The 26,699-nt window shown below is 31.6% G+C and overlaps 1 protein-coding gene across 1 annotated transcript in view; it reads right to left on the bottom strand.

Annotated features, from left to right (window-relative positions):
• Ddr (discoidin domain-containing receptor 2) overlaps window positions 1–26,699 on the bottom strand; it is a 597,456-nt gene that overhangs the window by 48,885 nt on the left and 521,872 nt on the right. Inside the window, exon 9 of the mRNA XM_075373682.1 lies at window positions 6,757–6,906. Within this exon, the coding sequence (XP_075229797.1) occupies window positions 6,757–6,906 (150 nt within the window). The remainder of the gene's footprint in view (window positions 1–6,756; window positions 6,907–26,699) is intronic.

Genomic DNA, 26,699 nt, shown 5'->3' with positions numbered 1-26,699 from the left:
CAGTCAGTCCAAAAGGTTTTAAGGATATCTTATCTGTATAAGTTAAATTATTATAAATGAAACTAATGGAGAACAATAAAAATTAACTTACTTACCTTCTCCAAGTCTGAACTGAAGTAATTAACAAACCACAAACTAAAATATACTTATATCAAATGAAATGTATTGCAGTTTATTTGCTGTGTCTAATATCTTCATATGAATTATTTTTATTTTAAAATCTATGATAAACAGATCTGGGTTAAATAAATAATTAATCTTTCTAGTTCATACATTAAAATTATTTCTTGAATGTATTTAATATTGTAAATTAAAAAATAAATAAGTTAAGCTAAGTTGGGAAGCTTCCTCTATGAATCATAAGACCTTGCCGATGGTGAGGGGGCTTGAATGCTCAGTGATACAAAGTAGCTGGACCGAAGGTGCAACCATATCAGAGAGGTATCTGTTGAAAGCAAGGAATGATTCCTGAAAAAGGACAGCAACTCTTTCAGTAGTTGTTAAGGGCGTAGGTCAGGAGGACTTAAATGGGCATATCAACATAACCTCCTCTATGAATCATGAGACCTTGCCGTTGGTGAGGGGGCTTGAGTGCTCAGGGATACAGAGTAGCTGGACCGAAGGTGCAACCATATCGGAGAGGTATCTGTTGAGAGCCAGACTAAGGAATGATTCCTGAAAGAGGGCAGCAGCTCTTTCAGTAGTTGTTAGGGGCGTGAGTCAGGACAACTTAAACGGCCGTATCAACATCACTCAGTCCTCTGAGTACTGCGCAGCTGAAAGCAATGGAAAACTACAGCTGCTTTTTTTCCAAGAAAATGTGGCTCTCTGCATTTTCACATAGCAATAATTGAGGCGCCTTCCTTGGTAAAATATTCCGGAGGTAAAATAGTCCCCCGTTCGGATCTCCGGGTGGGGACTACTAAGGAAGGGGTCACCAGAAAATTAAAAAATAACATTCTACGAGTCGGAGCGTGGAATGTTAGAAGCTTAAAAAAGGTTGGTAGGCTAGAAAATTTAAAAAAGGAAATGGGTAGGACAAATGTGGATATAGTAGGAATTAGTGAGGTTTGGTGGGAAGAGGAAGGCGACTTTTGGTCAGGTGATTTTAGAGTAATTAACTCAGCGTCAAATAATGGGCAGGCAGGAGTAGGTTTCGTGATGAACAAGAAGATAGGGAGGAGAGTGGAGTATTTCAAAACGCATAGCGATAGAATCATTGTAATAAGGATAAAATCAAAACCTAAACAGACAACGATTGTTAACGTCTATATGCCTACAAGCACCCATGATGATGATGAGGTAGAGTGTGTATACGAAGAGATTGATGAAGCAATTAAACACGTAAAATGAGATGAAAATTTAATAATAGTTGGAGATTGGAATGCAAGCATTGGAGAAGGCAAGGAAGGAAATATAGTGGGTGAATACGGGCTGGGCAAAAGGAATGAAAGAGGGGACCAACTTATAGAGTTTTGCACGAAGTATAATTTAGTAATTGCCAACACCCAATTTAAAAATCATAATAGAAGAATATACACTTGGAAAAAGCCAGGCGATACCGCAAGGTATCAGATAGATTATATCATGGTTAAGCAAAGATTTAGAAATCAACTCGTTGACTGCAAAACTTACCCTGGAGCAGACATTGATAGCGACCATAATTTGGTGATAATGAAATGTAGATTGGGGTTTAAAAACCTGAAGAAAAGGTGTCAGATGAATCGGTGGAATTTAGAGAAGCTTGAGGAAGAGGAGGTAAAGAAGATTTTTGAGGAGGACATCGCAAGAGGTCTGAGTAAAAAAGATAAGGTAGAAAATGTAGAAGACGAATGGGAGAATGTTAAAAAGGAAATTCTTAAATCAGCAGAAGCAAACTTAGGCGGAATAAAGAGAATTGGTAGAAAACCTTGGGTTTCAGACGATATATTGCAGCTGATGGATGAACGTAGAAAATATAAGAATGCTAGTGATGAAGAAAGTAAAAGGAACTATCGGTAATTAAGAAATGCTATAAACAGGAAGTGCAAACTGGCGAAAGAAGAGTGGATTAAAGAAAAGTGTTCAGAAGTGGAAATAGAAATGAACATTGGTAAAATAGACGGAGCATACAGGAAAGTTAAGGAAAATTTTGGGGTACATAAATTAAAATCTAATAATGTGTTAAACAAAGATGGTACACCAATATATAATACGAAAGGTAAAGTCGATAGATGGGTGGAATATATTGAAGAGTTATACGGAGGAAATGAATTAGAAAATGGTGTTTAGAGGAAGAAGAGGAAGTTGAGGAGGATGAAATGGGAGAAACAATACTGAGATCTGAATTTAAGAGAGCATTAAAAGATTTAAATGGCAGAAAGGCTCCTGGAATAAACGGAATACCTGTAGAATTACTGCGCAGTGCAGGTGAGGAAGCGATTGATAGATTATACAAACTGGTGTGTAATATTTATGAAAATGGGGAATTTCCATCAGACTTCAAAAAAAGTGTTATAGTTATGATACCAAAGAAAGCAGGGGCAGATAAATGTGAAGAATACAGAACAATTAGTTTAACTAGTCATGCATCAAAAATCTTAACTAGAATTTTATACAGAGGAATTGAGAGGAGAGTGGAAGAAGTGTTAGGAGAAGACCAATTTGGTTTCAGGAAAAGTATAGGGACAAGGGAAGCAATTTTAGCGCTCAGATTAATAGTAGATGAATAATATAGTTTTTATTAGTAGCAGAAGATTAATGAAAAACAAACCAACATACTTGGCCACTTGTAAACCTAGAAAAGGCATTCGATAATGTAGACTGGTATAAGATGTTCAGCATTTTATAAAACTTAGGGTTCAAGTTCAGAGGTAGAAGAACAATTGCTAACATTTACAGGAACGAAACAGCAACAGTAATAATTGAAGAACATAAGAAAGAAGCCGTAATAAAAAAGGGAGTCCGACCCATTACTTTTTAATGTTTAATTGAACTAGCAGTTAATTATGTTAAAGAACAATTTAGATCTGGAGTAACAATACAAGGTGAAAAGATAAAGGTGTTACGATTTGCTGATGATATAGTAATCTAACAGATAGTAAAAAGATGAAGATACAATGAACGGCATGGATAAGTCCTACGCAAGAACTATCGCATGAAAATAAACAAGAGCAAAATGAAAGCAATGAAATGTGGTAAAAATAATGTAAATGGACCACTGAATATAAAAATAGGAAGAGAAAAGATTATGGAGGTAGTAGAATCTTGTTATTTGGGAAGTAGAATAGATGGACGAAGCAGGAGTGATATAAAATGCCAAATAGCACAGGCAAAATGAGCTTTCAGTCAGAAATATAATTTGTTTACATCAAAAATTAATTTAAAAGTCAGCAAAAGATTTTTGAAAGTACATGTTTGGAGCGTAGCTTTATATGGAAATGAAACTTGGACGATCGGAGTACCTGAGAAGAAAAGATTAGAAGCTTTTGAAATGGGGTGCTATAGGAGAAGGTTAAAAATCAAATGGGTGGATAAAATGACAAATGAAGAGGTGTTGTGACAAATTGATGAAGAAACAAGCATTTGGAAAAATTTAGTTAAAATAAGATACAGATTTATAGAACACATATTAAGGCATCCTGGAATAGTCGCTTTAATATTGGAAGGACAGGTAGAAGGAAAAAATTGTGTAGGCAGGCCACGTTTGGAATATGTAAAACAAATTGTTAGGGATGTAGGATGTAGAGGGTATACCGAAATGAAACAACTGGCACCAGACAGGAAATCTTGGAGAGCTGCATAAAACCAGTCAAATAACTGAAGACAAAAAAAAAGTTGGGAAGAAGTCCTGCTTTCCAAAACTCTTTACCTATGATAAATTTTTGTAGTATACTAGTAGAAAAAAAAGATGACATTTTTAACATTTTTATTTTTATACACCTTTTTTGTTTTTTAATTAATTTCAAAGGAGGAAGTTGTAAGTTCTAGTGATACATATTTATCTTTTTCTTATGTATATTAAGTATTACTTTACCAAATGAACTGATTTTAATGATTCTAATTTTTTTTTTTATTTTTTTTTTATAGAGCCATTCCTTTGGTAGTCCTGTTGTAAGTTTTTCCAGTGGAATTAGATAGAAATTACAAAGCCAATTTGAAGATAATTTTTTATCATCATTTCTTAGTAATGAATTATTGCTGCATAGTGAAGTGTAATATGATGCCACTCTGATGTTAATCAGAGGTTTTTTCATACAAAAATAAAAAATTAGTTGGAAGATTTACGATAAAAAAATAATTCATATGCCCACATTCTAGACTTCTTTAATTCATGCTCAGAAGCAATTCTATTAACACTGATACTCTAAATTTATTTGTTATTTTTATCACGATATATAGGGTTCTCATCTTTGTGTTTCTTGTGAGCATCTTTGTTTCATACAGGTAGCAGTTTCAACTACTCATATTTTAAATAAAAATAAAACTAAAAAAAAGAGTAAACCAAGGTAACTTTAACTAATTGCACTAGAAACTATAAAAATATTTTTTAATTTTGATTATTTGAAATTGACCAAATTAAGGGTTAGTAAGTTTTTGGCAGTTTTCAATTTGGCACAGATTTTTTTTAATGAAAGGGGAATTGAATAAACAAAAGTTTTTTTTTTTAAAATGCAACCAACCTTTAATCTTATTACATTTTATAGAACCTTCAAATAATTATGGAGTAATTAATGTATATTTCATCTCTAAATATAAGTTTATCATTTAAACAACATTTAAAAAAAAAACTGTGATTTAACAACAATGAAATATCAAGATTCTAATAAAAAGGCAATGAATTTCAGATTCAAATAAAAATACATTTAAAGATTTCCCTGAATGAAAGATCCTATACCACAGGTGTATATATGCATTAATTCATTTCAAAGCCCGTGGTATATTAGGTGATGATGTGCCCTTTAACTAGTCTTAATCACTTTCAAACCAAAAAATCAATTGACCAGAAAGCTAGTCCTCCATTGAATTATACTGGCACCTTAAAAAATATCCAACTAGTAGATTTGTGAACAGCAAATGTTAGTCATTTTATAGTGAATTTAAGAAATTGTGCTCTATAATAAAACTGAATTAATAATTTAAAAATTAGAATAAATTACAAAATGGAATCATCTATCAAAATTATTTGTGGAAGGTTTAGCCAGAACTAAAAATAATCTAACTCAATTAGGAATATCATAAGCACTGTTTTGAGAGACACTGGACAGCATTTATTGATGACTGTAAGGAGATCCTTCCATTGTACCCTCATTTATTTTTGTATTTTGAATTTTTATCTTTTTTTTAACCATGGAGTACGCGACAATGTTAATACAAAAGACACTAGGAAAGTTTTGCAATACAATGGAACAGATCATCACAGGCAGTTACAAGTTAGCATGCATTTTGCAGGTCCCAACCTGGACTATAACCACTTTAGTCACTGTTTTAGTCATTTGTTTTTTAGCTGTGTTATTAAAAAGAGGCAGTGATGTCATCATGATCGAAAACTGAACACTGGGAAATTTTGTGCTACAAATTTGCACACGGGTTGAGTGTCGATCAGTGTTTAGATAAAATGACTCCTGTACTTGTAGTGGATTGTCTTAGGTGTTACCAAGATTTTGAAAGAGAAAATTTTGGTCTTGAGGATACTTCAAGATCAAGTTGAAAGTCTTTGTCAGAGACTGAGGGAAACATTGCTGCAGTGTGAAAAACACTTCAGACAAACAAGCATATGACTTACAATCAAATATAGGTGTCCTTAGACATTAATGTACCAGTAGTTCATGCTATTCTATGAGATCGCCTTCAAGTTAGAAAGTTTTGTGCCCTTTGGGTGCCATATACTTGAGTGACGATCAGATGTTTCATGGTGCCATGAAATGCTGAAAAATTTGAAAATGGAAAGTATCCCTATGTGAATAATATTGTGACAAACGATGAAACTTGGCTGTATTATTATGACATCCTGACCAACACTCAGAATAAAGTGTAAGTTGCAGATGAGGAGACCCAAGGCTATTCAAAAATCAAGATCAGGGAAGAAGAGAATGGTGGCCATATTTTTTAATGTGAAAGGAGTTTTGGAGCGAGTCATGTCAGAAACTCTGAAAAAAGTTACAGGGTAATGGTTTAACAAGGAATGCCTGCCTAAAGTTGTCATATTAAAACCATATTACTTTGAAAAATTATAAAAAATAAAATCACGTAAAACTTTCCTTTGTACATACAAAGGGCCTCTGCTAAGTGGCAACTCCTAGCGGGACAAACAACTCTACTAGGTTGACAATTCCCAACAGCAATACTGACCTCATTTAGAAAGAGATTATATAAAAAGTATAATAGTAGATGAAATGCTAAAAGACTTGAGTTAAAATAGGAGCTCGCTTTGCTCTGTCAATTAAATATAGATCAATATCACATTTCAAGACTCCCCGTATCATTAATTAAATTAGAAAATTAAGCACAATTATGAGATATCATGACAAAGCTTTCAATAAAGCCTACAACGATAGTATCAATTTTTTAATGAAGAACACTATTAACCATACATACTCTTCTACTCAAATAGTAGAGATATTACAAATTGATTACTATGCTTTTATTATGTTGCTCACCTTAATAACAAAAACAAATGACTTAATACTAACAAAACAAATAATAAAAGTTAAGGGGCAAAACAAATAGACAAGTCCTTTAGATTATGGTTCAACTTAAGACTGGATTATCGCTTACCAGTTTTGCGGTGTTGATCACGAGTCGGTGTGGTATGAACTTCATCCCTTTGGGGAGGATCTTCTCTGACAGGACCCTCCAACATTCCCCCATGGTTTCCGACAACCACATTATCCATGTCATCCTCTGTCACATTTCCCTGGACTACGACTGAAACATGTTAATACTTACGTCAGTTGTAATTATTTAACGTCAACACGATTCACAGTAACATAATGTATGTGGAAAACTGATAGGTGTAATATATATCACATAGAAGAGGGTGTGCAAATGAGATAAACTTCGTTAGTGTTAATTGACTTTTCAGTAGAAACAAACGCATAGACCGATTAATTAATTACGCAATGCTCACAAAAAAGAAAACGTTTTCTTTTTATCGATTCGTTAAGAAAACTTTCATCGATAAGGAAACATACAGATCAGAAGGGGAAAAACAAAAACTTAATAATGAAATAAATTTTACTCTTGTCTGAAATTAAATATATCATAGCTTCTTTTTGTAATTTTGTGCGCAGAAGAAAAAATGTACTGCTATATGTCGGTTTTAATTTTTTTTAAGTTCTTTGAAGCTAATCTATCAATCTTAATAACAAACTTATGGTATTAGCAAAACAATAAGCTGAAACTAGTTAAATGATGATAAAATTGTATGAAAGTTATAAATTTTTAGTAAGCAACCCTTACAATAAGAGACTTGCATGAAATTATAAAATTTATAGTATGCGACTCTTAAAATAACCATTAAGTCATCAAGTTCTGCATAAATAAAGTAGAACTGATTAGTGCTACTTCATTTATACAAAATTTGGAGGTAGTTAGGTACTTCATTTATAATGTATTGAAAAAGGTAAATGTCTCGATTCAGCTATTTAGTTAATTAAAGTAATTTCATTCAGCTATTTTAAGTAAAAGATTTGTCACGGCAGGACATTACTAATTAAATCATAACAACAAATGATGTGTGAAAAGGTAAGACTCAAAGAATAGCGCCATTAAAATTTAACTAAAAGATAAATGAGGCCATTCTTACTAGTTACCTAGCAGCTACTACAGTTAGCTAAAGCGATTTGTAAACATCAGTAAAACATCTTTACAGATGTTTACAAATATAATATAAAAGAAGGGGTATTAATCCATTCTTTTCTTTTTAGACAGAACCATTATCTAAAACTGAATGACTAAAGTATACAAATAAAATTAAAAAATAGTCACATCCATATAACCTTATAAAAATAGCCTTAACATCTATAAAATCAAAATTACCTACATCTACCTATATTATTGCCATGTCGATAGCTAAGATGATGGGAGTAACAAACTCATAAATAGAAGATACTTGGGTTTAATTATTTGTCAGGCTTAGAATTTTTCGATCATGTAATTGAAAAGTAAAGGTTTCTTAAACTTTTACCGATTAAGAAAAAAAATGGATTTTGAATTTTATTATATATTCAACTCTCGGTTGAAATATTATATTATCATAGACTAATACAGGTTATCGCTTATGATCAAAGTTAAGTTAAAAATCTTAGATGAAAGTGATGTGCAGAGACTTACTAGAGGATGTTGTATAAGATATTTCAATCTGACCTGTAAAAAATTTGTTTAATCATTTAACAATCTACACAAAGTTTTAATTTTCAAAATACTGGTGTATAAATACCATTATTAACCTATAATTTATGCCTTTTTATATTTCAAATAGTATCAGCATCTCAAATAATCTTAATTAATCAATAATTAGAAAATTAAAAATTAGACGTAAAAACATAAGTAACATAAATTAGAATATAACATATGGATTTCTATTAATTTTATTTATGTTATATATATTAACATGTATATTTGCTTATTAACATTTTACATATTAGGATAGAACAAAGTAAACATGGCAATAGAAAAAGAATAGTAAAAAAAGAAAAATAATTATCAAATGTGCGAGTACGGTATCGATGTAAAAACATTTTATTGCCACATTTAAATTATTCACAACCATCAATACTTGAAACACAGATGATAATGAAAATAGAAATACTAGAATTTTATACATTGAGGAAAAAAAAGAAAAGTTAGTTATTTTAAATTTCAAATTTGAAATTTTACAATCCTAGAACTGAAACCTATATACATTTTGATATATTTTTTTCATAAGTTGATTTTTATTTATCAGAAGGCTTTGTGCTCTAAAAAGATAGTTCAGTCTCACTTTAAAATCTTATGAAGATTCAGACTAAGGATTAAAAGCCTTATGGGCAGGTCTACTAACCGAAATATTGTGAATATTTATTGTATTGTAGCGTATTCGCGGCTCAGTCAGGATATTGAGAAATTAACAAACAATTTAAAGATGTTTATATAAATTACAATTTATTAGTTTAAGAACTTAAACATATAATATGCAAATCAATAATAATAACAATAGCAACAATAATAATAATAACGACAATAACAATAATGATATTAGCGATCACAACCACAACAATAATAATAATAATAAGAAACAATGGTTACATACAAAATAGAATTTAAAGTAAGATCGGGATTAATTTACATGTAGTAAATCGTAAAAAGCAGAATTCAGTTCAATTGACAAAAGACATTATAATAACTGTTAATATCTAAACCTTTAACAACTGGTATTGTATATCTTCGAAGATAAGATTAGTCTAAAGTTCATTCGATTCTATTCTCTGCACATGCCTTTGCTGTTCACAAACAAAACTACTCTATAGTTTATGAATGAATTTAATACTTTGCTCCTTTCACTAATTGTCGGTAGTAATTCACCCAACAACTTCCTGCATCCCCCACTAACCTCACAGAAATTACGTTCACAGATAACGCCATCTTAAATCTCGTAAAAACAGGCGCTAATATTAGCTTCATTCACTACTCGCTGAAACTCCTTGCAGAATACTCTCGCTTAAATTCTTTGCGTAATACTGATCTTAACTCGTTTTTCCAGGAGTATTTATTCTCCTATCCTTTTGACCTGCAGAACCAGACCCAAGTTGAAGCGTGAGAATGGTTCTCCGAGTTTATACATTTTCCCGTGAATTCCTAATCTGGTCCGGTAATTCTTCTCATGGAACAACATCTTTTTTAGGTGTGTTATTGGCAGTATTACAAAGAACGATTGTTAAACGGACCTGGTAGCCTTAGAAAAAAGATTCCTTTTAGTCCCTTTCTGGATTTCTACCGTTATTATATTTTCTACTACTTTCTTCTTAATCGGCATGAATCCATTACTCAGGTCCGCTATACCTGTCTTTACAATATATAAATATTTTTTACGTATAAATTTATTTTTTCCTCTTTCCTACTGTTTATCAGTGCTTAATTACGATTAATTATATTTATTAAACGTTTGAATTTAAATCTTCCAAAGCGGAAATAGAAAAATAAATTCTAGTTTATACTTATTTATGTGTCTGGGGATTACGAAAACCGAATTTACCGGAAAGCAGTTCGGTCATTACGCTTTTGACAGGAAACAAAGGCCTGATTCAGTTCACACACGGTCTATCTTACTGGACATCGAGGATGCATCGGCTCTTTAAGTTCTGGTATTCTTAGCAGAAAAGTCTAATACATTTAGACCTAGATCCCGAATTGATAACGGGGAAAAAGGATTCAAGGTTAAGGAAAAGGAGTGAGAAGGTGGTGTAAACGACGATCGACTCGTATCAGGTAGTTCAATATAATTAATCTTGTTCTCGATTTTCCATTTACGCGTAAAACAATATTTAAGAGGCAAAGCTATCTTTAATTTCATTTTATTATCTTAACTTTAATTATTTTTATTAAAATATTCTGCGGTAACTTAAATAAAATTAACCTCATATCTTTTATCAACAAAAAGAAATCGACAATTATTGAGATACCTCTGAAAATCTTTTCTCTTCGTAAATAGATATAAGGTAAGCTTAAATCTTATCGTTTATTCTGTTTCATACGTTAAACTGTATTCAGTTGAAAACACGGCTACCTATTTTAACGTAACAAGGTTTTTTTTTTAAATATATAGCCAAAAGTTTATAAAAGTCGTAATTTTCAAGAGACATTAATGAGAAGTTGAAGGAGAGAAAGAGAGAGCTAACCCCACAGATTTTATGGGATAGTAAGAACTATTACAGAAGACCATTATAATAAAAAATTCTGCTAAAGTAATTTAGTGTTTTAATTTTAATTCTACAGCCGGACTGAAAATTTGAAATACGATTATAATATTGATTTAATTTCTTCGATAAAAGAAATTCTTTGGCAACGGTATACTCCATACGATTCACTTTTCTCTGTTCTGTTCATCATTGCTAGCATCCATCACTGTTATATGCCTAGCATCCACGGATCCTCCACATCGTTCTCTCCATATTATCTCCTCGGTTGACCTCTTCCGTACTTTCAGACTTCTTATCTCAAATCGTTTACTGACAGTACCCGATTAGTTTTTATCAAGCGAAAAATTTCGGGTATCCAAGAAATTAAATTCAAAAATAAATCGGTTCGATGATTTATCGGAATAATAGCCACTACTGAACATTTTATAAAACGATAATGAATTTGTTTTTTAGAAAAATCAATTTCGAATTCACGTAATCGCAAAAAAAAATTTGCAGAGAATACTGAAAACGTATATTTTTCACGATTTCAATTATCACTGATATGTAATGGACCAGTAAAAATGTAAAAATCAGATTTTAAGTTTCCGAAAAGCGTAACATATTACCACTGATATTACTGCTAGATTTATAAACCGATGCGCTCTTAAGAAAACATTTAACATACAAAGATATTTAATAAAGTATAAGCACGTATTAGGGTGGGTGTTTAAACGATCACGAACAGCTAACACGAGTAGGATATTGAAGGGCAGTAAGGTTTAATGCTTATAAATAAAAGTTGTTAAAATGGAGGGTGTTTAGGAAGAATATAAACCAAGAGAGGGCAGTTATTAGAGTGACAGGACCGTCTGGAATAGGTTCTGAAGAAGGGAGAACCGTTGACGATGTCGACAAACTTAAGTTTGATGACGTCATATATGGCGCCTGGCGCCACAAAATTAGGGTGCTACTAAATACATAGGGTAGTTTGTATGTGTTATACGACTCTAAAAAAAAGATGCTTTTAGAACAACCTATAACACGACAGTAATTTACATAAATTGACGACTTAAAAACGATGATTATCCTTAAATTTCAATTTAATAGCGGCTAATGAAATATTTTTTTCCTTCTTATATATGTTAAAAATTTTTTATTTTATTACAAAAAAATTTAGTAAATATTTAACGTATCTTCGTTTTATATCAAAATATCTACCAAGAGTTACATATATATATATATATATATATATATATATATATATATATATATATATATAAAAATAAAAAATGTTCCAGGATTTCATTTTCGGAATCTACCTATTAAAATGAACAAAGAAAGTTTTATGAAAAAAAAGGCGATTTTCCCTTTGTTTTTCTTCTGCACGCCTTTTTGTTTTTAAAAAGGTAAATCTATATCTCGAGATCGGATTAAAGAATCATTATAATATTTGATATAAATATAATTTCACCAAATTTCTCTAATAAATAAAAAATTACAGTGTAAAATACGTTCGTAAATATCAAAATGGCGACCAGGTCAATTTTTTAGTCTTTTATACCTCGGTAATCGTTAGTTATATCAAAATACATTTTATTACACATTAAAAGGTTTTATAAATTATAACGTAATGTTTTATTCGTTAGAAAAAATCGGTGAAAATTTAAATTTGGTGAATATATTTTTTTAATATATTTTTCGAGAGCACTTTGTCTTGTCGCTTACAATTCAACGCTTTAAGTTGCGTTTTAATTTTTTTCAAGAGTCTATGTTTGTAAATTTAATAAGTGAATCGTACAATAATGAGAACTAACAATGAATACATATCGTTTGAATCGTTTTACGAGATAAGTACAAATAACACAACCGGTGTGTATTTTACGCTACTTTGTTGCGATAAATTACATATAGATTTTTTCAGACCGCAGAAAATTTTCTTTGAATATTGACTCTGGTCTACGGAATCCTACCGGAACGTCACCTAATTCGTTTTGAAACCGCTCTCGTTGCACGCATTTTTAACCGAATCGTGTAGCTGCTCTTGGTTAGGATACTGGTATTCGGAAGTATTTCGGCAAATATTTTACGTTTTTTGAAAAGATGCAGAACGCACATAAGCTTCCGCTACAATAACCCGCTTTCTTCGATCGATAAGGAATTTAAAAAAAAACACAACTGCAAAAAGCACGAACAACTTACAATTAACACCGATAACGACAGTAGTAATATACACAACCGATAGTGACGCTAGTAACAACAGTGTTAATGTGACACTTAAATAACTGCAGTTCGAGCCGGCTCAGTTAGGTTTTAGTCGCTCACTCGGTATATATAAAATAAATAATTATCATTTACGGCCATACGAGTAAATAATCGACTAATTTTTTTTTTGTCTTCAGTCATTTGACTGGTTTGATGCAGCTCTCCAAGATTCCCTATCTAGTGCTAGTCGTTTCATTTCAGTATACCCTCTACATCCTACATCCCTAACAATTTGTTTTACATATTCCAAACGTGGCCTGCCTACACAATTTTTCCCTTCTACCTGTCCTTCCAAAATTAAAGCGACTATTCCAGGATGCCTTAGTATGTGGCCTATAAGTCTGTCTCTTCTTTTAACTATATTTTTCCAAATGCTTCTTTCTTCATCTATTTGCCGCAATACCTCCTCATTTGTCACTTTATCCACCCATCTGATTTTTAACATTCTCCTATAGCACCACATTTCAAAAGCTTCTAACCTTTTCTTCTCAGATACTCCGATTGTCCAAGTTTCACTTCCATATAAAGCGACACTCCAAACATACACTTTCAAAAATCTTTTCCTGACATTTAAATTAATTTTTGATGTAAACAACTTATATTTCTTACTGAAGGCTCGTTTAGCTTGTGCTATTCGGCATTTTATATCGCTCCTGCTTCGTCCATCTTTTGTAATTCTACTTCCCAAATAACAAAATTCTTCTACCTCCATAATCTTTTCTCCTCCTATTTTCACATTCAGCGGTCCATCTTTGTTATTTCTACTACATTTCATTACTTTTGTTTTGTTCTTGTTTATTTTCATGCGATAGTTCTTGCGTAGGACTTCATCTATGCCGTTCATTGTTTCTTCTAAATCCTTTTTATTCTCGGCTAGAATTACTATATCATCAGCAAATCGTAGCATCTTTATCTTTTCACCTTGTACTGTTACTCCGAATCTAAATTGTTCTTTAACATCATTAACTGCTAGTTCCATGTAAAGATTAAAAACTAACGGAGATAGAGAACATCCTTGTCGGACTCCCTTTCTTATTATGGCTTCTTTCTTATGTTCTTCAATTGCTACTGTTGCTATTTGGTTCCTGTACATGTTAGCAATTGTTCTTCTATCTCTGTATTTGAACCCTAATTTTTTTATAATGCTGAACATTTTATTCCAGTCTACGTTATCGAATGCCTTTTCTAGGTCTATAAACGCCACGTATGTTGGTTTGTTTTTCTTTAATCTTCCTTCTACTATTAATCTGAGGCCTAAAATTGCTTCCCTTGTCCCTATACTTTTCCTGAAACCAAATTGGTCTTCTCCTAACACTTCCTCCACTCTCCTCTCAATTCTTCTGTATAGAATTCTAGTTAAGATTTTTGATGCATGACTAGTTAAACTAATTGTTCTGTATTCTTCACATTTATCTGCCCCTGATTTCTTTGGTATCATTACTATAACACTTTTTTTGAAGTCTGACGGAAATTCCCCTTTTTCATAAATATTACACACCAGTTTGTATAATCTATCAATCGCCTCCTCCCCTGCACTGCGCAGTAATTCTACAGGTATTCCGTCTATTCCAGGAGCCTTTCTGCCATTTAAATCTTTTAATGCTCTCTTAAATTCAGATCTCAGTATTGTTTCTCCCATTTCATCCTCCTCAACTTCCTCTTCTTCCTCTATAAAACCATTTTCTAATTCATTTCCTCCGTATAACTCTTCAATATATTCCACCCATCTATCGACTTTACCTTTCGTATTATATATAGGTGTACCATCTTTGTTTAACACATTATTAGATTTTAATTTATGTTACCCAAAATTTTCCTTAACTTTCCTGTATGCTCCGTCTATTTTACCAATGTTCATTTCTCTTTCCACTTCTGAACACTTTTCTTTAATCCACTCTTCTTTCGCCAGTTTGCACTTCCTGTTTATAGCATTTCTTAATTGCCGATAGTTCCTTTTACTTTCTTCATCACTAGCATTCTTATATTTTCTACGTTCATCCATCAGCTGCAATATATCGTCTGAAACCCAAGGTTTTCTACCAGTTCTCTTTATTCCGCCTAAGTTTGCTTCTGCTGATTTAAGAATTTCCTTTTTAACATTCTCCCATTCTTCTTCTACATTTTCTATCTTATCTTTTTTACTCAGACCTCTTGCGATGTCCTCCTCAAAAATCTTCTTTACCTCCTCTTCCTCAAGCTTCTCTAAATTCCACCGATTCATCTGACACCTTTTCTTCAGGTTTTTAAACCCCAATCTACATTTCATTATCACCAAATTATGGTCGCTATCAATGTCTGCTCCAGGGTAAGTTTTGCAGTCCACGAGTTGATTTCTAAATCTTTGCTTAACCATGATATAATCAATATATTAAAGCTACCCCGATAACAAAATTCTATTAGTCGTAATCGACTAATAGAATTTTTAAATTACAAGTATATTTATTTATTTGTTTACGAATACCAGTTACAGAGTAATATCGTAGTGACATGATGTCAACAGTACTCTGCAAAGATGCCAAGGCAAGGCATCTTGCGAGGTCTGGCATGTAATTGTAAATATACTGGTGATAAATGTGTAGTCTTGAACAGACTCAGGCCAACCACTCCCGAGACGTGTGGTTAATTAAAAACCGACCGCCATACAACACCGGTATCCACAGTCTAGTATTGAGATTCATAAAAAAGCGACTGCTTTTACAAATTGGCAGTTATGTATATATATAGCCCCATTAATCACGTAAACTCAGTTCACAGAATTATTTCACAACGAATGAAAGTAATATAAAACACAAGGCAAACATTTTATTATAATTCACACTACATCTAATTCTAAACGATCGACAGAAATAATTAACAACTATACACATCTACTCGTAGATAAGTAAAACATTTTGAAAAGCTAAATTATATTTGTAAGTCACCCTACCAATCTCGTAACTTGATACTACTCAACAGATGAAAATTTTATTAGAATCGGCTGTTATACCGCTGTTATGAATCGGCTTTAGTATACCGTACAGATCTCACGACATCAATTTACAGTTATCTCGAAATTATATGAAGTGAGAAATGACAGCGGTACCTTTTGTAATTCCGCTATTATTAAATGAAAATGTAAGAATAATCACTCACGTTATCATCTGGGCAAAGGAAATAAAAACATCACTTACTGCTTATCCTTTTTACAAATTCACATTATCGCTTTCACGGTGTATACCGATTCATCAGGTGTATTAAAACTTTTAAAAAATCAAAGAAGAAGGATCTGACTCGTTCTTAGTCACATTGTTAAATGAATGTTTTTTTTTTTTTTTTTTAATTTTTAATGCATGCGACGAAGCGTTGCGCATCGTGAAAGCGCTAACGTGGATTTTTAAAAAGGATAAGCAGTAAGTGATATTTTTAATTTATTTTATTTATTATTGACGGTAATTATTAAATACTGCTAGTATGCTAAACTACGAATTCATAAACATTTGAAGTATATAGATCGGTTCAAAATTTCTATTTCGTTTTTTTTTGCAAATGTGGACGTTTCACGACCACCTATGTCCAAAAAAATTAAAAAAAAAACGTAGAAATTTCCGGAAGTATGTATGTAAGTTCGTTGGCTTCCGGCATGGCTTAACGCCAATTAATATTTCATTAATATCTACGGAATGGCTTAACGTAAATTCCTCTAAAATGGCTCATAAAAATTCTACATATATTTATATATATGAGACATTGATGGCATTAAATTTTGCACAGAATTAGAAAAAAGAGAGAGGTGATTTTCGCCGTTTTGAATTTGTATAATGGTCACATATTGAACTTTAAGTACACTAGTATTGAACTTAAGTATATATTAAAATGCAATTGAAATATTTTAAGTCGATCGGATTTAGGGTGGGAAGGACATTCTGCATTATTTCTAAACAATTTTTGCATATATCTCAAAATTCTGTTGTTAAAAAGGGGAAACAATTGAAATTTAGTACAAATATTTGGTTATATACAGAATGATTCAGGAGGAAAATAAAACAAATTGGGAACTTATTCTAGAACTTGAAATAAGGAAAAACGTTCATATCAACTTACGTCCGAAAACGCTTTGTTATGAGTTACACCAGCGAAACATTTCGGCCGGATTTCAGTTCTTCCGGTGAAATGAAGTCTTATAGAAATTTTTAAGGCATTATATAAATTGTAAACTTGGCAGTTTCTTATCTTTTTTGAGCAGAAAGATAGAATAAAACAGGTCCCAGAAACTTTACCTCCCGTAGTTTTCATGACATCCAACGTAAAAAAAAATTCGGCGAGGGAAAACAGGTTTTTTTGTAAGTTCAAAGTACAATAACTCTGTTAATTTTCTCAGAATTAAATTCTCTAAGTTTTCTTAATAAAAAAATTAACGCATTTATTAGTCATTTAACAGAGTTATACTTCTAACCTAAAAAAGCATGTTTTTCTTCATAGAGGTTTTCTGTTTTACGTTATGAAAACTACGGTAGATACAGTTCTGGGACCTGTTGTTTTATTTTTCAGGTCAAAAAAATAAAAAGACCGACCTTACCCCTTATATAAAGGCTTAAAAACTTCAGTAAGATCTCACTTTACCGGGGGAATTGAAATCTTGGGGAAATGCTTTGTCGGTATAACATAAAAAAAGCGTTTTCGAGCATATATATGAACCTTTTTCCTTATTTCAAGCTCTACAATCATTCCCAAATTATTCCCCTTTCTTCCTGAATTATCTGTAGATTCCCCTGTCAGCACGGTTTCTGATTTTCGAGTAAGAATTAAGTATCATTTTTTTTTTTAGCTTTATTAAATAACGTTGCACGAAATCGGAACCGACTTATTAAGTAAATAATTACTCCGATAAAAAAACTTTTATCGAATTCATCAGACCCATACTAAAAATACTGTAAACGTTTTTTTAAACTGTCATTTTCGATCTTGAAAATCAAACTGCATCTAGTACTGAAGTACTAGAAACTTTTTAAAAAAGGGAATCTCTCTTGGGAGCCGACTTAATAATTAAAAATAATTTTTTTTTTTAGTTTTTTGATAATTTCTGGTATTTTATTTTATTTTTTTAGTTTTGGCTGTTATTAAAAACATTATATGATGAAGCAAACATTATACCACGCAAAGGTATCAAATGGATCAGAAAATAAATTTGTTGTTACTATTTTTTTTTTTAGCAATTATACTCAACATACAATATAATTTTAACGATAAAAATAATTATTAAAATCATTCGGTCAACGGAGTCAACTGAGACCCATTTCTTTTACTAAGAATTTTGATTTTTTTTTTCAATTTATCTTTATTTAATACTGCGTCATTTTTAAGGTAAAAATGCAATTTGATCAAAGGGGTCAAATCGGAAACAAATTTTTCTCATTAAACATCTTTATTTCTGGCACAGCCGCCGGGAAAGTTCCCCAATCCTCTGCCGGCTTTTTAAAATGAAGAATGAAAGATTAAAATTTTCGGATTAATCTGTAATTGAAACATCTCATACCCGCATACGTTAATTTTTCACCAGCTAAAAAAAACTTTCTATTTCTCCACAAAAAATGAAAAATTTCACGGTAACCAAACTTCTTACACGGAAACCATTCAATTCAGCGTATAAAAGTTAAAAAACTAAATTATTAAAAAATTGCCCTAAAACATTTACAAAAAACTTTGATGGACATGTTATGTTAGAATTGTAAACGAAATTTCTGTTATTAAAAAACTTAGGAGAAATTAATTTGGTTTCACTTCACGATAAAGTTCATTTTACTCGCTGATTTTTTACTTAATTTATTAATAAATTTTTTAAAAATTCAATAAACTTATTTTCGTTACATATTTTAATACCAAAAATATATCGTTATCTTTTTCAGTCGTATCCCACACCAGTATCGATTCAAAAAATGTATTATCATCATCAACAACGTATTGTTGCGCTTTAGATATACCCTACAATTTTTTTGAGTTAATCGGAATCATTGACCCATTGCGGGAGGCTTTTTCAGTAGGTAGCGTAATTAATTTTAGAATTATCGATGAACTTTAAGTTTAAATGTACGCTTCCGTAATCCATCGATGAATTCTCTGGCATTCACGGTTCAAATCTTGAACATATTCGAAAACCAGATATTTTGAAAACCGCTTCTTGATGTTTCGATACGGTTTTCTCATAAGATTCCGCAGATAACACAAGATGTTTAAAATAATTCTTCCTCTACTTTTTAAAATCGTAAAGAAATTCATTATTTTTTAACAAATTTACGGTAACTATACCTTTTCCGCTGGAAGCTATGATTTTAGCGTCCTCGGGAAAGTAAATGAGATCTGTTTTCTTTATCGCTTGTTACTGATCCAAAACTGCCGGTCACAAGACAAATAACTATGGCCCCAAAAAGGAAAAAAATTTGTGGATTTTTAAAAAATCTCTTCATAATTGTTAAACTTAAAAGAAATCGTATTGCAGCACGATTATGGTTTTGGCCTCCGCATGCATATGCAAATACGTATAATTCTTCAGAAGAACAGGAATGTTCTTTTTAACGAACCCGTAAATAAAATTTAGAAATTTATTTGGACCGCATAAAATCTGTAACTATGCCGTACATAGTCACTTTCCTTATATTTCTCTTCTACTTCTAACATCTTAGCCTAAAATTTATCTGTTCTTCTTAGATGCCGGATTTTTTCACCGAAAGCGGCTCTTTTAACATTTTCTTCCTATACAGAATTCTTAATTTTTACTCCTAGCTCCTCACAAGGAGAGAAAATATCAACTTGTGGCCTACCAAACCGCAAAGTAAAATTTTCTTTAAAATATGTATAATAATACGATTTTTACAAAGCTAAAAGACAAAAGCATTAGATTTAAACAAAAGACAGACAAACGACAAAATACAACGAAGAGGGTGTTTACGGATGAAGAAAAGAAAGCAAGATCTGAACGGATGAAGAAATACTGGGCAGCTCGGAAGAGTAAAATAACACGCTTTTCTCAGAAAAGATCCAACTAAAATTGACTAAGTGGTCCCATGTTGGCCGTAAAAGCATAATAATAATACGATTTTACTATTTAGAAATGTTCCCTTAAATAAATTGCGCATCATCTTTATATTTAAGCGAGAATCTAAATATTTTGTTTTTTTATTCCTGTAATGACATTTTTTGACCGGAATAAAGCTATGTGATTATGGATTTGTTCACAATACCTCAGCTGGGATAGCATGCGACTTGGGATGAAGTCCTCTTTCATCAATAGGTGTCTCATCTGACAAAAGAAGACTACTTATTATTCGAAGCCTAGATTCACCGATGTCGAAAATTTTTTAAATTTTAAATTACGAACGGTGTCGTAAACAAAAAGTTCACGACACCACGTTTTCGTTTTTGTATTCATTATTTTGAATTACCTCAGAACAATCACAGTTACTCATTTTCTTAAACTATTAAAATTTTAAAAAACTTAAAAAACAAAAAGTTTATGGAAAGCAAACGTAAGAAAAAAGGAAACATGTGCAGGCCATGAGTACGTTAATCAAAAAGGAAAAACTGTTTTATCAAAGAAACAGAATGAATCAAGTAAGTGTAAAAGAAGTTGTTTAAATTTATTTACAGAACAAGAGGAAACAGCTGTTAAAAAGGATTTACGCATTAAATAGCAAAAATGAACAAGATTTATACTTGCAAGCGTTTATAGAAAATCATGATATTTCAAGAAAACGGTCAACTTCGGGTGATGATGATGATGAGGATGAAAAGTTAAAAGCTAAGAAGAGTGTTCTTTTCAAATATTATTTAAATAAGGAAAATAATTCTTGGGTTCAGGTATGTAAGGCAGCAATTTAAAAAATTTTCGACATCGGTGAATCTAGGCTTCGAATAATAAGTAGTCTTCTTTTGTCAGATGAGACACCTATTGATGAAAGAGGACTTCATCCCAAGTCGCATGCTATGCCAGCTGAGGTATTGTGAACAAATCCATAATCACATAGCTTTTTTCCGGTCAAAAAATGTCATTACAGGAATAAAAAAACAAAATATTTAGATTCTCGCTTAAATATAAAGATGATGCGCAATTTATTTAAGGGAACATTTCCAAATAGTAAAATCGTATTATTATTATGCTTTTACGGCCAACATGGGACCACTTAAGTCAATTTTAGTTGGATCTTTTCTGAGAAAAGCGTGTTATTTTACTCTTCCGAGCTGCCCAGTATTTCTTCATCCGTTCAGATCTTGCTTTCTTTTCTTCATCCGTAAACACCCTCTTCGTTGTATTTTGTCGTTTGTCTGTCTTTTGTTTAAATCTAATGCTTTTGTCTTTTAGCTTTGTAAAAATCGTATTATTATACATATTTTAAAGAAAATTTTACTTTGCGGTTTGGTAGGCCACAAGTTGATATTTTCTCTCCTTGTGAGGAGCTAGGAGTAAAAATTAAGAATTCTGTATAGGAAGAAAATGTTAAAAGAGCCGCTATCGGTGAAAAAATCCGGCATCTAAGAAGAACAGATAAATTTTAGGCTAAGATGTTAGAAGTAGAAGAGAAATATAAGGAAAGTGACTATGTACGGCATAGTTACAGATTGTATGCGGTCCAAATAAATTTCTAAATTTTATTTACGGGTTCGTTAAAAAGAAAATTCCTGTTCTTCTGAAGAATTATACGTATTTGCATATGCATGCGGAGGCCAAAACCATAATCGTGCTGCAATACGATTTCTTTTAAGTTTAACAATTATGAAGAGATTTTTTAAAAATCCACAAATTTTTTTCCTTTTTGGGGCCATAGTTATTTGTCTTGTGACCGGCAGTTTTGGATCAGTAACAAGCGATAAAGAAAACAGATCTCATTTACTTTCCCGAGGACGCTAAAATCATAGCTTCCAGCGGAAAAGGTATAGTTACCGTAAATTTGTTAAAAAATAATGAATTTCTTTACGATTTTAAAAAGTAGAGGAAGTATTATTTTAAACATCTTGTGTTATCTGCGGAATCTTATGAGAAAACCGTACCGAAACATCAAGAAGCGGTTTTCAAAATATCTGGTTTTCGAATATGTTCAAGATTGAACCGTGAATGCCAGAGAATTCATCGATGGATTACGGAAGCGTACATTTAAACTTAAAGTTCATCGATAATTCTAAAATTAATTACGCTACCTACTGAAAAAGCCTCCCGCAATGGGTCAATGATTCCGATTAACTCAAAAAAATTGTTGGGTATATCTAAAGCGCAACAATACGTTGTTGATGATGATAATACATTTTTTGAATCGATACTGGTGTGGGATACGACTGAAAAAGATAACGATATATTTTTTGTATTAAAATATGTAACGAAAATAAGTTCATTGAATTTTTAAAAAATTTATTAATAAATTAAGTAAAAAATCAGCGAGTAAAATGAACTTTATCGTGAAGTGAAACCAAATTAATTTCTCCTAAGTTTTTAATAACAGAAATTTCGTTTACAATTGTAACATAACATGTCCATCAAAGTTTTTTGTAAATGTTTTAGGGCAATTTTTTAATAATTTAGTTTTTTAACTTTTATACGCTGAATTGAATGGTTTCCGTGTAAGAAGTTTGGTTACCGTGAAATTTTTCATTTTTTGTGGAGAAATAGAAAGTTTTTTTTAGCTGGTGAAAAATTAACGTATGCGGGTATGAGATGTTTCAATTACAAATTAATCCGAAAATTTTAATCTTTCATTCTTAATTTTAAAAAGCCGGCAGAGGATTGGGGAACTTTCCCGGCGGCTGTGCCAGAAATAAAGATGTTTAATGAGAAAAATTTGTTTCCGATTTGACCCCTTTGATCAAATTACAGTTTTACCTTAAAAATGACGCAGTATTAAATAAAGATAAATTGAAAAAAAAATCAAAATTCTTAGTAAAAAAAATGGGTCTCAGTTGAACCCGTTGACCGAATGATTTTAATAATTATTTTTATCGTTAAAATTATATTGTATTTTGAGTATAATTGCTAAAAAAAATAATAGTAATAACAAATTTATTTTCTGATCCATTTGATACCTTTGCGTGGTATAATGTTTGCTTCGTCATATAATGTTTTTAATAACAGCCAAAACTAAAAAAATAAAATAAAATACCAGAAATTATCAAAAAACTAAAAAAAAAATTATTTTTAATTATTAAGTCGGCTCCCAAGAGAGATTCCCTTTTTTAAAAAGTTTCTAGTACTTCAGTACTAGATGCAGTTTGATTTTCAAGATCGAAAATGACAGTTTAAAAAAACGTTTACAGTATTTTTAGTATGGGTCTGATGAATTCGATAAAAGTTTTTTTATCGGAGTAATTATTTACTTAATAAGTCGGTTCCGATTTTGTGCAACGTTATTTAATAAAGCTAAAAAAAAAAAATGATACTTAATTCTTACTCGAAAATCAGAAACCGTGCTGACAGGGGAATCTACAGATAATTCAGGAAGAAAGGGGAATAATTTGGGAATGATTGTAGAGCTTGAAATAAGGAAAAAGGTTCATATATATGCTCGAAAACGCTTTTTTATGTTATACCGACAAAGCATTTCCCCAAGATTTCAATTCCCCCGGTAAAGTGAGATCTTACTGAAGTTTTTAAGCCTTTATATAAGGGGTAAGGTCGGTCTTTTTATTTTTTTGACCTGAAAAATAAAACAACAGGTCCCAGAACTGTATCTACCGTAGTTTTCATAACGTAAAACAGAAAAACTCTATGAAGAAAAACATGCTTTTTTAGGTTAGAAGTATAACTCTGTTAAATGACTAATAAATGCGTTAATTTTTTTATTAAGAAAACTTAGAGAGTTTAATTCTGAGAAAATTAACAGAGTTATTGTACTTTAAACTTACAAAAAAACCTGTTTTCCCTCGCTGAATTTTTTTTTACGTTGGAAGTCATGAAAACTACGGGAGGTAAAGTTCTGGGACCTGTTTTATTCTATCTTTCTGCTCAAAAAAGATAAGAAACTGCCAAGTTTACAATTTATATAATGCCTTAAAAATTTCTATAAGACTTCATTTCAACCTGTGAACAGCTTCATCACATTAACAGCAGAAAAACTCTAACTAACCTACAAAAATGTTCATTCTAATCAATTCACTAATCTGTGGACTATACAGGTTCAGAATTGTAACAAGTCCAGGATATGTACTGTTTCAGTTCTAAACAAAATTATTTAGTCTTCTTAACTACTTATAGAGTGCATCGGGAAATGTAATGTTTCTTCACTCAACAGAAATGCTTCCAATCTCTCAATATTTATCAAAAAATGAAGAAGGGGCAAACGTGGACATGTCATGTTTCAATATTTACAACAGTTGATATTGGAAATGTTTGTTCCAACAAAGGTAAAGTACCTACATTACCTTTCAATATCAATAAACAATACTAGACAAAGAATTAAATCATATCATAGTCACATATTATGACATCATTTCTAATACTGAAGAGTGAGCCTTCAAGGACAAGATTAATCATGTCTATGCAGGTCAAAACATGTAGCTGAAAACACAGCTGTGTTGTTTGTATTAAGCAACAACTTTGGGATTTAGAAATGAATTAATTTTGTTCAGTCTTATTGCTGTCTTAAGTTTGTAAACAGTGCAGTCTCATAATGCCTCGAAATTGTATAAATGATGTGGATGCCTTTTGTTATGTATGTGATGAGTTAAAATCAAATAGAAAAAACATTACACCTTTAATTAAATAAGCCTATCATTTGTAATTGCAGTGTAAAATTGGTGATCGGGATAAGACGTGGGCTCCTCATAGTATGCACTAATTATTCTGTATATTTAAGAGGATGGCTGAAGGGTCACGGAAGGTTTTGCCATTTGATGTACGTGTGGTTTGGCGTGAACCAAAGGATCATGTAACCGATTGTTACTTTTAATAAATGTATCTGGAATTTCTAAAAATCTAAACGTACTGTAAAATAAACTTCACTGCAATCTGCAATGCCTGTACCTCACAGTGAAATTATTCCAGTTCCTGAGCCACCTGTGAATGTATGTTTCGAAAGCGGCGATGAAGAATCAGGCAGTACTGAAGAAGACAACAATGATTTTGATTTTGAATTATCTTCCAATAAGCCACATCTTATATCACAAGGTGAATTTAATGACTTGTTAGGGATTTAAATTTATCAAAAAATCAAGCTGAACTGTTAAGATCAAGACTACAAGGGTAGAATTTAATTTAAAAAAAAAAAAAAAAAAAAAAAAAAAATTTCGGGCTTTCGAAGCCGACAAAAGAACTTTCTCAGTACTTTATCGATGAAAATAATTTCGTTTATTGCACAAATATTGATGAGCTTATGTTGCACTGAGGACAAGTTCATAAACCTGAGGACTAGCGCCGTTTCATAGATTCGTCCAAGTGTAGTTTAAAATGGTTCTACTACACAAACCCTTCTACCAATCGCTTGGTATTACTTTGAAATAGTCATGAAAAAAGATGTTCTTGAAAAAATAAATTATAAAAAACATAGCTGGAACATATGTGGTATTTGAAAGTTATAGCTGTTTTGTTAGGTTATACTAAGTACATGAATTTTCTTTGGGAAGGGGACGCCGAGCTAGTGATAAATAGTATGTTGCCAAAGAGTAGAAGAAACGTGAGAACAGCAAATGGGAAAAATGTTATTCACGAGCCTTTACTTGAACCCAAAAAAAATATTTTTACCCCCTCACTATATCAAGCTAGGACTAATGAATAATTTTGTAAAAGCAATGAAGAAGGATAGTCCCGGATTTTTGTACATCAGGCAGAAATTTCCGAATGTAAGTGAAGGAAAAACGAAACAAGGAATATTTGTTGATCCTCAAATAAGAGGATTAGTCAAAGATATGTATTTAACTCGATGTTAAATAATGTAGAAAGTGCAGCTTGGGCTTCATTAAAAGACGTTTGCAAAGATTTTCTCAGCAAACAAAAATCCGACGATTACCACGATATTGTTAATCAACTTCTTACTTCACACAGAAGTATAGGATGTAGTATGTCTTTGGAAATACATTTCCTTCACTCACGTCTGAATTTTTTCCCGAAGAACCTCGGAGACGTAAGTGACGAACACGGTGAACGTTTCCATCAAGACATTTCGGGGATGGAAAGCCGCTATAAAGGGAAATGGAATAGTAACATACTAGCCGATTTCTGTTGGATATTAATTCAGGTTGTGGCTGAGACTATTTATAAAAGAAAAGCATCAGTTAAATCATTCTAACATAGGTACGACCATGCAAAATTATAAATTTAACAGATTTTAACTATATTTTCCCTTTTGAAGCGTAATTTATTTAAAACTAAGGGTTATAAGAAAATTATATTTACACATTTGTAATGTACGCAAAAAACAATTCAAGAAATGGTATCGCACTTAGAGACACATTAAACATTTTTTTTTCTATCGGTGTAATTTAATCTGTACATGAAGTTTAAATAACTTTTAATTTTTTCCTAGTATACATTCGAAACGAAAAAGGAGCTTCAGTGTTGTAAAAACTGAAATTACCGGTCTATTGACAAAAATTGTTAAATAAATAAATATAATACGATTATTTTTT

The sequence above is a fragment of the Lycorma delicatula genome, chromosome 8, assembly GCF_047948215.1.
Source record: "Lycorma delicatula isolate Av1 chromosome 8, ASM4794821v1, whole genome shotgun sequence".
NCBI classification, from domain to species: Eukaryota; Metazoa; Arthropoda; class Insecta; order Hemiptera; family Fulgoridae; genus Lycorma; species Lycorma delicatula.
The sequence above is the reverse complement of the archived record's forward strand: the minus strand, read 5'-3'. Positions and strand labels throughout refer to the sequence as shown.